This window comes from Homarus americanus, unplaced genomic scaffold (assembly GCF_018991925.1).
Source record: "Homarus americanus isolate GMGI-L3 unplaced genomic scaffold, GMGI_Hamer_2.0 scaffold8392, whole genome shotgun sequence".
In the NCBI taxonomy this organism is placed as follows: Eukaryota; Metazoa; Arthropoda; class Malacostraca; order Decapoda; family Nephropidae; genus Homarus; species Homarus americanus.
This window is the reverse complement of record NW_024740655.1, coordinates 1,315,051-1,330,565: the sequence shown is the minus strand read 5'-3', so window position 1 is coordinate 1,330,565 and position 15,515 is coordinate 1,315,051. Positions and strand designations below refer to the sequence as shown.

General features: G+C 37.7%; 1 protein-coding gene across 5 annotated transcripts in view; it reads right to left on the bottom strand.

Moving 5' to 3' along the window:
* LOC121875493 (latrophilin Cirl-like) overlaps nt 1-9,832 on the bottom strand; it is a 192,061-nt gene extending 182,229 nt beyond the window's left edge. For all 5 annotated transcript variants that reach the window (XM_042380059.1, XM_042380061.1, XM_042380060.1 and 2 more), the window contains exon 1: nt 9,484-9,832. In XM_042380059.1, the coding sequence (XP_042235993.1) occupies nt 9,484-9,490 (7 nt within the window). In that variant the 5' untranslated portion in view covers nt 9,491-9,832. The remainder of the gene's footprint in view (nt 1-9,483) is intronic.
* Between the last annotated feature and the right edge of the window lie 5,683 nt (nt 9,833-15,515).

The window sequence follows — 15,515 nt, the reverse complement described above, 5'->3', positions numbered from 1 at the left end:
ACAGTAATGTCACGAGAAAACACTAATAGAACCGAGCAGCCAAATCACAAATAACTCGTATACGAAAGAAAAGAAAAGAAAAATACACAATAATAAATCACAATTTACACCCTGAAAATGCGGGAGCTCTTGGTGGGTCCAAATTTAGAGGCCAAACTCCTCCCCTGGCGGGCTGAGGCGTGGCAGCTCCTGTGGGCCAGTCAGTGTCTTCCCGGGTACTCTCAGCCGACGCCAACACCACACAGGAGACCTCACACTTACACCCATGTTAAAAAAGATTCAATTGTCTCCTTGGTGGAAGCAAGTGATCTCTCCAGGTATAACTGTAGGTTAGGTTTAATATGTACCGGAACACTTTATATCGCTACTGTAGTATAAAGGTTTATATCAACTGTACATAAAGCTAAATTTAGATAATAAATAAATGATCTGTACTTAAGGTTCTACAGCTAATAGATATACACTGTACAGCTGCACACAGGTCTAGTGCTCCACCCCCCCCCGCGGCCTTTCCGAACATGTGGTCAACAATATATTTTTTCGACAATTGTATTAGAGATTTGTGCGAAGAGATGATAGATGTAATATTTGTAATGACGGTGCGACTATGATTCCAACGAAGCCACATGTTCGGGAAGGTCACCGAGGGGGGAGGAACACTATACCTGTGGGCAGCTGTACATACTGGTTTTATGATACTGGTAAATATGCTCTAATATACAGTAGGCCTATAACATTTTATCTTTAAAGTCAGTTTTATAAATATGTTTTTTTACGTATAGTTTTACACTATGAGAGGAAGAGTCATCGTTATGGAGTTACACACAGGTCCAGTTCTCAGTAACAAAGTTAGACATTTGACGCCCTGGACCTTGTTGAAGACATTTAGAGATCCTACACGTCCAAACTAGAGGTTAGACAATAAAAAGAGTTGAACATTATATAAAGCCAGCGAGCAGTAAGAGTATTTTATGTTTAGTCTCACCAAAGACTCAAAGAGAGCGCCGATCCGCAGGGTACAGCGTTGGGCACTCTGATGTTCTTAACTCTCCTCTTAACGCCGATAAAAACAAAGCTCAACTTCATTAATGGACGAAGTTAAAACTGGTGCGAACTTCTCCTTTACGGAAGACATCAGAAGTCTACAGATATCACTGTATCTTGTGTGGGTCTGGCGTAATAGTCACTGATAAATGTTCCTCGAATTCACCTGAACTAAGAAATGGTGGGAAGACCTTGATACACAAAACACCCCCCAAAAAAAAACTTACCATATAAAGGGAAGCAACGAGAAAAATGTGGGCAGATGACCTTCACTTACGTAACCAGGAAAAAGGTCAAGACGTCAACAACAATGACATACTGGTCCTGAGAACATTATAAAACAAGAAGCATCACGCTGATATGACAAACATTATAAGCCCTTGTACCATCTCAGCTTGACTATCATCTCCTTATAAGGATGGTGGACTACCTGAGCCTGAAACTGTGCAAGGGACTAAATATGCAGCACCGCTTCATGCAAACATTTAAAATACTCGGAGTGTCTGGGGGTAATCCCTGGGCCCGGGAGAGCTGACGGGAGCGATGTGTATGTGGGGAAATGGTGCCGTGAATCTTGCCCGTAATCTGCTAACGAAAATAATTTTACTGAGAGATAATACAGTTTGATAAAAGTAATTCTGATAAATTATAGAAAGATAGAGTGTGCGAATATATAATATGTGTGAATAATACAAACATAAAAATACTCGCATGAATATATTAGACAAAGAAATCTATGGCCACGATGACAACAGGTCGAAACCCGGGGAGGCAGAGGTCAGCACGTAAGCCAGGATTGACGCCAACCCCATATAAATGAACACCACCTCCCGGGTCACTGAATCCTCGCGAGACACAACAACCGTCTCACCTCACATTACGCAAACATTTGGCTGAGAGAAGTAGCGTACACAATAATATTCAGGCTTTGTTTAAGATACACCTGAAGAGCAGAACAAACTAAGGTATATTCTACTGACTAAAGGGGGGAGCTTGTGGTAGAGGGGAGGCACCCATCTCCTCTCCTCATTCCAAATGCATGAAAAATATAATTCTTCTACCCTAGGCACACGAGACGCTAAGGATGCCGAGGGAGAATGGCCGCCTCCCCTGTCCACACTTTTAAGAGTATTCCGTACTCTTACAAGAGGCACCAGAGGGGGAAGTGAACATCAATATTTATCTGATTTTCCAAACACAACGTTTAATTCTCACATAATTTTACAAAGTTGTCGCATTATTTTTGCAGGGGGAAAAATGCGTCGTGTTTTAGCAAGAGGTGGACAGGAGGGGAGGAAAGTGGTGACAGTGGAGAGGACAGAGGGAGGCTGACACACACTAACACCAGATAATGCTGGTGTTGGTGACGGCTGCGTCCTACCACCGCAGACATCGACAAGGAAATCTACTCTCTGAGACAGCCCCAACCTCCCTGCCTATTTTTCCGGGGCCTGAGTAGGGAGACCCCGCTGAATTAATTTTTGAGTTTCGGGTGAATTGTCTACCGTTAGAGAAGACCCAGACAAGGGTGAAGTCTTCCCTGTGCCGGCGTAAAAGACCAAGAAGTTTGTTCACAACACAGCAGGAGGGTGAGCGTGACACTAAGTAACCACAGCGAGCCGGAGGAATGAGTCAACAGCAAGGTGAGGATAAACACGGAGGCGAAGGAAGCTAACGAGTGTGACGGATGCAAATGTTAATGGTTTTCCTATGTAAAGAGTAAGTGTCACTCAGTGGTAGGAGATATGCTTACTGCCCTCCTCCACTCACACCCTTCACATAACACTCAATAATTCACCTCCAACAAAGAACCTTCTTGTGCCTTCGGTTTGTTTAACTATCATCAACACTTCTTCTTCTGGTGTTGCCATAAACTTTGCTCTCTCACACACACAATCCTCTGAGAAGTTTGGCCAGGACACTCCCCCCGCTGCCGTCCGTCTATCTATTTAAAAAGTAGTTAAAATCTGCATTACCACACCAGCTGCACCCCACACTATTGTTATCTGTGTCGGTAATGCATCAAGGCGTACAATTACACATCAATTAACTTTTTGATATAATTAGTAACTTTTTTAACAAGGCCACACAGTGAATAACGATGCTAACAATGTCAACACCTATCACTGGCACGTGTGTGTGTGTGTGTGTGTGTGTGTGTGTGTGTGTGTGTCAATAAGTACAACAACCAACATCAAAAACAATTTATGTCAACAAAGGCTTGATAATTATGCACACAAAAAAACAAAAACTAAATACCAATTAAAACACCCACTTAAAATCAGTTACCATAGTTTAATTTATATACAATTAAAATGTGACATAGATAGGTCTTCATTCGTCTGTTGAGAGAGAGAGAGAGAGAGAGAGAGAGAGAGAGAGAGAGAGAGAGAGAGACGCAATAAAAAGAGAAGAGGAAGGTTAAACAAAATTAATGGACACAAGGGAGTTTAGACCTAACGCGGAGGGAGAGAACCACAAATCACTCGAGCCACCAAGTCACGAGACCTTCCGTAAACTTCACAAAATTATTCATGAAATAACGTTGGAACTCTATACCACTAACCCCCCCCTTCCCTCCCCTCTCCTGGGCACTATAGGGTAAGGGGGGGGAGGTACGTTAAGGGGCAATACAGGAGGCGGGTTTAAATGCCATATTGCCCGGCCGTGTCACCAATCTCACGTGCAGGGTATTAATATGAGAGAGCCACATGAACCAACCTCAGTATTGACCCGTTCCACCACCACCACCAACCTTCCTTCACCTCTAGGCACTACTACTACTACCACCACCACCACTATCCTCCCCCCCCCTTACCTACCTACTGCTACACTACCCTTACAGTCACTGCTTGGCACAGGCTACACTGATACACCTCAATTCTTACTACTACACCTTACAATGGTGATACCCCTATACATACACCGTGTTTGTTCCCTCGCTACCCATAGGTATACATAATACAAGTCTTCTTACCTCGGATTTACCCAGTGTGTTTGTTACTTACACGCCAGAAACTGCTTATTGACATCTTGGTTCTTAACACAGTACACTGCACCATCATTGTTGCCACACAATGTTTCTGAGTTCCATTACAACTGTGTCTCTAACTCCTCCAATACATAGCTCTCTGTTGCTACACCCTGATTTCTGATACACGCAACACCCTGCTTCCAACTACACACAACACTCCTTCTCTTACTACACACACGCGACCCAGACACTACACCCTGATACCTACACCACACCCTGATACCTACACTACCTTACACCCCTACCATATATAAACTGAAGTACAAACAGCATAAATGTTCCTTACACCATCATTAACTTTTCACTCTCTCTCTCTCAGGTGTTCTACAATGGCTATATAGTGGCTACCTGGTGTTCAATACAGTCGATAGGAACCACTTACGTTGACTTCACGCTTGTTTTGACACCCGACACTACCAGCACAAACTCTTACCATATTTCTTGTAAGTTTATAATGGTTTGACAGCCAGAACCACTAACACAAACTACATACTATATTTTTCTTCTTAGTTACGACATTTTGCTATTATTTTTTGGGGGGTCTTTTCAGCGTTCGTTTATTTCATTATTTTTACTGTACTCTTCTACCTGAAGATAAAATTGCTAGAGTTAAGTTAATTATTATACCTATTCAGTGCATCACGGTATTATGAGAATGATAGAGACATAACATTCAACATTAGCATTTGATTATAAACACTAAGAACATTCTACCATAAACACAACATTTCACAATGAATGTATAACATTCTATGAGCGTCAAGACAGAATTCGACGATAAACACATATACAACATTTTATCAAACACCCGAACCGTCAACATTTATAGTTCACGACACACACACACAAAGGCTTTACATTTGAGACAGCAGGAAGGTGGAAGTGGAAGTTGAAGTTTATTGTTATTTTTGTTTATTTTTGAGTGACAGTCTCTTGTATATCTGCTTCATCTGACAGTCTGTTTGATTTGGTTTAGCTGATTGAGTTATTAGTCACCACTCTCCAAGTTTCTATTCAAGCAACTTCAACAGTCAGGGTTAATCTTTACTGTCCCATTAAGTAAAAATTTCTGTCTGCTTCAACTGACAGGTTACAAAGCACTATTCTCATGTATGTATGTGTGTATGTATGTATGTTCACAAGCCCCTAACGACACCTGCTGTATACCAGAACAATACATCATTCATTAACTCATGTCATATGTATACTCTCATGTATCTATATGTATGTATGTATGTATATTCACTAGTCGTGTGTGTCTGTATCATCTGGATAAATAGCATCACTGTGCCTAGGGTCGAATTCTGTTGTCCCTGAATGATCACACAGTCAGGGTAAAGGTTTGTGTGTAATGGTGGTAACTTGGTGGTGGTGTTTCAGGGCTCCAGATACGTTACCATTGACTATTTTGGTGATTTTTTTTTTTAATTTTGCGAATTAGCAATACATCGATGGTAGATTCACGATACCCCAGGTACTGTCTGTGTGTGTGTGTGTGTGTGTGTACGCTAAAAAACACTTCAGGTCAATATTTTCACACTTTGTACACAAACTGTACTGGGAGTGAGACTCGGCCATGGTAACGGTGGAACAAGTTAACAACAATTACATGAATTATTCACTTATGGCTTAACTTTCCAATTTTTTATCAAACTTTACACTATACATAACCCAACTAGACGATTATTTTAGCGCTAATAACAATAGTCCTTATTTCAGATAATTATTATATTTAAAAGAATTATATATAGTCACTTAATATCTGCTGTCTATGAGAACAACTGAAACTGTAGCAGGTATAATACTTATTGTACAGTCAAGAAAAACAAATCCTACGCCCCTGAGTCTGACGACTTTCACAACGATCATATTGAATAACATCGCAAAGGTGGAGAAATTTTTATTGTTGAGTTTACACCAGACACACACCCAACCCAGGAACTTATTGACCAAGAATATATTATGTGGAGGTGAGAACGACTCGAATACATACTGAGCATCTGTGGTGGTCCTCTTGGGGCGACCCTCACTAACAGAATGGTAATGTCATTTGAGGTAACATTAATAATATCAACGTTGGTGGGTGGCCATTAATATGTAACTATTACCTCCAGTGTTTCTTACTTGAGCTACAGTATATTCCATGAACTCCTGGGATCTGTCTCTCGGGTTAAAGCTCACTTATCTCCATACACCAGGTAGGCTCAGGTCCTGTCACCCCAGAAATCTCTCCATTTTTTCTTATTATAAAAAAGACGATTTTCTACAATTTCTTAATTAGTAAACACAAGAGAGACTGCAGCCGGGTAATTCACCTCACTGTTAGGTCATCAGGAAAGAGTTCTTGTTGTAGTGGGGTCCTCTCTCCTTCTCTCTCGTTTTATCTCTCTTTAATTCGTAGAGAACAAGAGACATTACAATTGTCTTTTCATCTCACAGTGTTCTTGGAGCACGGCGGCGCGGCCTCCCCTCCTCACGTGCCTCCCCTAACATCAAACTTTTACATATATTTTGCATGTGCCTCCACCTACCTCTCTCTCTCTCTCTCCTCCGCTACTCTTTAAACCATCACTACTCTCCTCTTTTCCACTCAACGTATATTAGAACTCGTCCAACTTCAGCACTATTCACCGGGTCCACTTACCCAAAGATTTTATAAATATTACAACTTCTTTCGTATTAAAATTATACCTGTCACACGTTTATTAATTTTACCCTAAACTGTTTTGATTAATACTACCATATTTTTTTATTTTATTTATATGGTTATTAATGATCATACAAAATTGCTTTAAACGAAACAAGATTAAAAAAAGTCAAACGGTCAATATATTACACAACAGACGCTCGTTTAAAGCAAGCACTCCCACATATAGTAAACAATATCACTTCAAAATTATCACGACCCAGATCTTCGTTTAATAACAACAAGCGATGAACACCAAATCTGATTAAACTTAAGGACATCGAACCCACAACACGAGAATATATTAGGGCAGGTGTTAGACTAGGGCGACACCAACACCCTGTCCTCCACTCTGAGTCACCTCCCCTGCATGTGTCACACCTCCGCGCCCCTCCTCACCCAAAGTTCATTTCCGATCGCGATTCTAATTTACCGAACTTACTTTTTTTTAAACTGACGGCCAATGTATTTTTGAATGATTTTTATCCATTACTCTCCTCGTCATCAAAGTTCAAATCCAACCACTTGATAAACACACAGACTTCTTTCTCTCGTATTCAAGTTCGACTATGATTACTACTTCTTTAACGTACGAACACTGTGGACATAAACACAACACAACAGGATGAGGAATGATGACCCACGCCAGGCAGTCCCAACTTGAATACAAAACAATATTTTTAAAGCTGTAACCTGACCTGACCTCACTTGGTACACACAACCTGACATTTTGTTCCTGTTCAACCGTGAATGATTATTTACTAGTTGTGGTTTCTCTTATTAACATCGTCGGCTTGAGGCATTCGCAGCATTCATGAAGTCATTATTATTATTTTTCCTTCACCCAGTACAATGTCGGAGGAATTTTGATCGAATGTGGTATACGTATAACGAATATTCCATCGGTATTAGAAACCTCATAACTCTCTCTCTCTTTCTCTTGGCAGTACAACCCCCCCCCCCCTAATTACCACTTGTGTAATCTGTACAACACACATCTAATTTACTCTCACGTTTACACGAATAAATATAACCACGTGTAAATTATGTAATACAAATCTCCAACGGTAAGTATTTTTTTCCAAACTTTTCTCACGATTTTAATATAGTTTCATTAGTCCATCTCTGAAACGGGTGGGCAGTTTGGACACACCTGGGGGCATAAAGTCCGGCTAGTCATTACAAGTAGAGATACAAATATATCCCATTTTTTATATACTGTATTATATATGACGCTGTATCGGTCTATCCTCGATATTTAACCGAAACATTACATGAAGTTCAATGTTACAGGCTGAATCTGATACGACCTCGCTATTCTGAAAGTCATTCATGTACTCGTAAGCCCGATCTGATAAGTCTGAATCACAACTGTTGCCCCGAGACACATACACACGAGTCACCGATACCAAATACCCAGGTAAAACACTAAAGCAGACCTAACACACTTTTCTTCCCTTCACATAGGTCACAGAAATCGAATACAATAGAGACCAATCCTACGCGTGAATGAGATTTTCTGTAACACACAAACACACACTACGCGAGACATCACTCTTAACTACGATTACTTCTATAATGATGAGAACGAAGACCATGATTATTTTCTCCCTGACTTAGAGAGACCGTCTCTTTAAAACTTTCCGTGAGGAGAAGAGTCTCACCAACTTTTTTCTCGTCACTTTAGTGTGTGAGGGAGAACCGTGTCTCTCTCTTGTTAAATGAAGCGAGACATAAATAGCTTCTCTTGCTCGCTATCTCTCTCTCTCTCTCTCTCTCTTTTTCAGCTCGTCCAGAATTGAACTTGTCACTCACCACGGCGCCTTAAAACGAGTCTCTTGACGCACGAGAGATTTGATCTTTACACCGAGATATACTTTAAGGTCACACAGCGTCGTGTCTCAACTTGAAAAAAAATCGGAGAAACACAAAATTATACAACGCGCGAGGTTCTGAACTTACGCCACTATGCGATAATTATTTTAACTTAAATGCACGACGTTTTATATTTATACACTGCGCCTGGAATGAATAAGCGTACACACTGCGGGAATATGTATTTAAAGTGCACCCGGCGAGAACTTCCCACTGCGCGTATTTTAACTCATAGAAATCCGTAAGACTTGAACTTTCAACAGAACACAACATCAGAACTTTAAAACACTAAGCGAGACGTTTGACTTGACACGCAATCTAACCTGCGCTAAGTGTACACACGAATGAATGTAAACTTAACACCGCGCGAGACTTTAACTTTTACAACTGCGCTGCGTTAAGAGTTGGAACTTTACACTGCGCGAGAGTAAGCATGAACTCAGCGTACGGCGGCTGGGTGGTGATGGTGGCAGCCTTACACCAGACCTTGACAACGATCAACACTACAACAAAATGTTAAAAAACATAATCAAACGCACCAGCTGTAGTATTTTAAACCACGCCAAACAACCACAGCAAACCAGCAAAACATCACTCGCTATTTCTCCACTTATAGTTTACATCACTCAGCACCGAGAACCACGATCTCGTATCGAAATTCGATTCGAATGTTATAACAAAATACAAGTGTTATGTGTGGCAGGGAGGTCGAACATCCCGCGAGAGTTGTGAACACCTCACTTAGAATGCAGCGTACTTTTTCCTAAGTTGACGTGTTGTGATCACCACGTGTACTGCTGGAGAAAGTTTAAAGATATATCTGCTTTAAAAGGACACTACTTACCTTTCATTGAAGAGAAGATCTTCACTAGTTACAGTTCCGCAGTAAGAGCCATATATCCATGATCAAACACCACACACTCAATAAAGTTTCCAGAGATCCTGTTTTAGCCCGTGATAACTTTTTTCAAAGTGCTGCTGTTACCTTTTCCATTAACTAAATAAAACTCCTCAACCAGGTCTCGGTCTCACACTTTACTCTTACAGAGAATACACTCGATATATCCCTCAATTTCCTCCGTAATTCACAAAGTTGTCATCCATTTACCAAGTCGATCACACGGTACACGCTGGGATCAGTCAAGTCCCGGGAACCGAGAGAGCGAGGCAAGCACGTCCACCCGTCACCAAGTCTCACTCGACACTGAGCTCCGTGGAACCAGGGTCGCCAGGAATGTTAATGAGTTAGTTCTCCGCGCCGTCACCAGATGGAACCTTTATCGGCGGCGCGGCGTGAGGCAGCAGTGGCGGCCCACACCTGAGAGAGACGTTATCCTAGATTAATTCCTCATGAACCTCCAGCTCGGCAGACTTTAATACGACTGCCTTCATCGCTCAGTGACTGCCGAGCAAGGTCTTGGACTCCCGTGTTTTCGCGACTTAGTGGCCAACTCCCAACTTGTCGATTAAGCTGGATATAACTACGTGAAAACACAAGAAAATCTACTGCAAGACATATTAATAATCCTACTAAGAAAACGTGTGAAGGGTTCACTAAACACAGGTAATTTAAGAACGCGTAAAGACGATTGACACTGCGCGTATGACTTCCCCAACGCGATGTTGAGGACGTCGGGGGAACCACCATCAGTAGTCAGTGTTCTACCTCACCACCGCCCGTCAACATCACCTGTGTGTGTGTGTGTCCAACAAGAGGAACACCGCGCGGAAGATCTTACCTCTGATACACGAGAATTGGAAAGATATTTTTACATCATGTTATAGGAGTTGTTGTTACCTGTACATCTACGTGAATGGGTGGGTAGTGTGTGAACATCCCAGGTGACGTGACAGTATATATATATATATATATATATATATATATATATATATATATATATATATATATATATATATATATATATATATATATATATATTTCAGATTTATCGACTACAGTAAGTGATGATAGTAAATATACATGTATAATTGATCGCTTCAAAGACGAATTAATACTCAAGTCACCGTAATCTAATCTTCAGGTAAGGTCGACAGATATCAATAACTTTCTATATATATATATATATATATATATATATATATATATATATATATATATATATATATATATATATATATATATATATATATATATATATATGAGGGTGTTATTAACACACGACCTTAGTACAGACATTACCACATTTATTCGCTATTAAAAAGGAAAACACAAATAAAATTACATTTAATTACATCAAAATAAACCAACACACACGAGAGCTGCACCAGTACACTACCTGGAGTTTATCACCAAAAATACTAATATTCAAAACTGCAGGTATAAATATGACGCATCTATTTTCCGGAACAGAATTAAATAAAATGAACCATTTACGTAAAGCCATAGCGTTGTTATATAGTTGTCCCCAACACACACATACTGCCACTAACTGCCTGGTCCTGTGGGAGGTGTTAATTACCCATAAGGCAGTACAGCTCGTGTAAGTTTTATTATACTAACATTTATCACACACTATTGTATATAACTCTCGACCACTTATGGAATTATGAGTTAAGTTTTGATTAGGTCAGGTTGTACTAGTTTAGGTTAGTTCGTTTCAGGTTAGGTTTGGTCAGGTTAGGTTGTTTCAGGTTAGGTTAGGTCAGGTTAGAGCCAATTAACGCAGGATATAATGGAAACAATCTCAAATTAATGGCTTCTGACCTTTATCATATTTGACCACATTTACCTCAAGATTATTTTTAACTAAATTAATACAAACATCTAAGTTACTGTATTGTGTGTGGAGTAAACAGTTGTATTATATGAGGGTGAGATGTAGTGAACCTGTGAGAAATTATTTGATAATTTTGGGTAAAGAACAAAACTTATCAAATCACTACATACTCTGTAGACCATCACGGATATCAACATTAATTACTCGTTATAGTTTATAAATAAAATGATATCCGACAAAAAACAAAACATGAATTATTCGTTCCTTTGAAAAATGGAATTATCAATATAAGAAAACAGGCACAATAATCTTCGATAATCCGACTAATCATCTCTAGTGAATTAATTACGATTTAAAACATCAAAATAATACATCTAAAAAACTCCGTCTTGATTCTGAAAACAATTATTTTTTTTATTATTTCTTCGAGTAAATAAAGAAGACTTACTTATGATCCTTCACAAAAGACTAATAACTCTACCCCCGAAAGACAGACAAAACGATAATAAAAAAAAATATATAAAAAACCCGAACTACTGTATTTTACCTTATTAACACACACACACACACACACACACACACGTATATCCATCAACCATCCTTTCTTAATACTGATTTATTGAATAATTTATCTACGTATATTGTGAGATGAAACCCTATGGCGATCCTTTCCTGAATAGGATAAGTTGCCAACCTCCTGTAGCTCGTAGGAGGGAAGGTGAGAGGCAGGAATGTAGGTAGGACTCCCTCGTTGGTTAGGTTAGGTTGAGGTGTTGATATATGAATAATGATAGTAGTAGTAATAACAATAGTAGTACTTGTAGTAGTAATTGTAATGGTAATAATACTAATAATAATAATAATATCGTAATAATGATATATATTAATAACCAGACAATAATAATAATAATAATAATTCGGTAAGGTTACATTCTATATACTGTACTATTATAAACTAATCGATCTTCCTTTACAATATATATATGGTAATGTAGAAACGTTTAACACTCGTAAATTCATCTTTTAGACCAGCCATCCAGACAGCCAGACACTCAGACATATTACCACAAGACATAATATGGCTTTAACTAAATAATATAATAACTATAATCAACTCCAGTGTATAAAAATAACTCAAGTACATACATCATTAACAAAAACAAAAAAATAAAAAAATATATATCTGTATCACATTGCGTCTACTGTAGATGTATTCAAATTTATTTTCAAGTTTATTGCGAAAAAAAAAGAAAAATCAATAAAATTACATTGTCAAAAAGCATTGCCAGATGAATGATATTAAAAAAATAATAATAAAAATACAGACAGAATAGAACAGTGTCTAGTAAATACTGAAAAGAAAATTGTATCAGTACGAAAATAAAAAAATTCGTATAAAAGTAAATCTATAAAATTTATTCAGAAGAAATCTCTCCTTTTAATCAGCTTTATTGCTAGAGTGATTTACACAGTATATTGTATTTTAGTCGCTTTAATTTATTGTGTAATACTATAGGAATAACTTTACATAACAGCGTAAAAGTAAAGTCATTTAAGTAACAGTGTGAAGGAGCGAGATGATTTAAGTAACACTATAAAAGTAAGAATCATTATTAAGTAACATTATTAAAGTCTCAGTCACTCTAAGTAACTATATGAAATTAAGAATCACCATAAGTAAACATGCAACACTGAGATTCGCTAAAGTAACAATATTAAACTGCGACTCGCTTTAAGTAACAACATGAAGCTACGTGTCAGTTTAAGTAATAATACCGAACACAATTAATATACTATAACAAACACTTTAAGTAACAGAAATGCAGTAATACTTCTGTTCTTAAAAAAAAACCATTCCGTTCTTATTATTTGGTTGATTTTAAGTCAATTAAGAAAAATATGCAGAACAAAATAATAATAATAATAATAATAATAATAATAATAATAATAATAATAAAACAAATACAAATAATAATACAAAAATAAAATAATAATAATCAACAACAACAACAATTAACAAATGAAATACAAAACAACAAAATACAGTGGTAGCAATAATAAAAAACTAAACCTGTACAAATTTTAACAGCTGATGTGAGCTCCCAGGGCGGCCCTACATAACACTGTAATGCCCCCGGTGGTCACTCGTCTCTAAATGAACGTTATCTTTTCCCTTTATGTTTCGTTCAGGGGGTCACGGAAATGAGTCGCCTGTCTATAGTATTTACCTGTTTATAGCGTTTACCTTTCTATAATATGTACCTGTCTATTTTTTTACCTGTGTGTGTATTTTATAGCCTGTGTGTATTGTTTACCTGTGTATAGTGTTTACGTGTCTATTGTTTACGCATCTATTGCCACTCCATAGCCTTTAATTGTCTTGTGTTTACCTGTCTATGGCTTAGCTTTTACCTGTCTACAGCTTTTATCTGTCTATTGTTTACCAGTCCATTGTCTTACCTGTCTATTTTACTCGTCTAGTGTTTACCTTTCTACGGCATAGCTTTTATCTGTCTACAGCCTTTTTACCTGTCTATACCCTTTACCTGTCCCCCTTGCCCCTTGACAGAAGTTATTTGAAGCAGGATGTACTGATCTGACGGAAAAAAACCAGTGAAACATACAGGGCGTTCCAGTGAGTGGTAGTTGGCGGTATAAATGAGTTTTGATATAGACAGAGGTTCTATAAAATGGTGTTTCCTGTCTGTAGTGGAGTGGGCTTATCTGTCTATAGTGGAATGGTGTTTATAGTGGAATGATCTTATCTGTCTATAGTAGAATGGTCTTACCTGTCTATAATGAATTCGTCTTACCTGTCTATAGCAAAATTATCTTACCTGTCTATTCGAAAAAATATAATAATTCTATTTTTTTTCCTATTTAACTCATTAACAAATACATATTCCTCTCCTATAGTATCGTATCCTGAGCGTCCGTCTAAACGCCCGTCTAAACGTCCGTCTGTCTATATGCCATCAAGTGAAAGTCCTATTGACAGCCATAAGCTATAGTACTCTAAATAACACCTAACCATCGGAGTATCGGTCAGGTTAAGTGCGTAAATATCGGGAGGGTAAGACTGATAATACTATGAATAAAACGAGGAATATCGGAAGTATTTACTACATATTAAAGCCCATTAACTTATATTATTGTTAAGTAATGATGGTAAGTAAGTTAAGTTAATAAGGTTATTCTTAACACCAGGATATTTAACTTATTATTAATCTGTTAAGTGAAAGTATTGATATGTGACGTCATTGGGAAAATGATATATAAAAATCGATATACAAATTTACAAAGAATTTATATAAAAATCTGAAAAAAAATCAATTGCAGAAATGTTATGAAAAATTAATCTTTCAAAGGAATTATCAAGAATTTTGTTTTGATTTGACTATTAATATAATGATAATTTTACTACAGACTTCGACACCTCTTTCGTGTATGTGAGTTTATCTGAAAAAAATTAACCCAGTATTTCGAAATTCTGATGGAAAGAAAATTAACTAGTAAAATTTGATAAGCGAAAACTATTTACTATATCAAAGTCTACTTCCTGTAAATGTTCTTTTAATTAATAAAGGCTATTTTTTTAATAAATATAACAATCACGGAAGTCGAAATAAAAAGTTTAAAGGAGTAAATTAAAATGTAAATTAAAACAAATATTAAAATTGTCTTATATTACATCCAAAATTTAAAATCACCTTAGTTACTGCAAAAGTTAAAATTGTCTTAAAACAAAACAAAAATATCTAAAATACACTAGTCGTGATTAAAGCAAAACTATTAAAAGAATTCAAATAACAAAGCCACACACAAAAAGAAATTGAAAATGCAACAAAAGTAATATAAAAAAACAAAAAAAAAACAGAAAAATGTAAAAAAAAAAAACACATTTACAAAATACCTTCTTAAGATATTCACAAACACTCAGATAGGTATTGGCCAAATATCTGATCAATGGGTCTACCTAACCTAACCAAACCTAACCTAACCTAACCAAACCAAACCAACTCTCTGGTCCACTGACTAGCAGCTACACTTAACACTATATAATAAACTCACTCCCCCTCTCCTCTCGCCCCCAGCATAACGAACAGTACCGCCCCGCCACCACTCCCAGGAACCATTC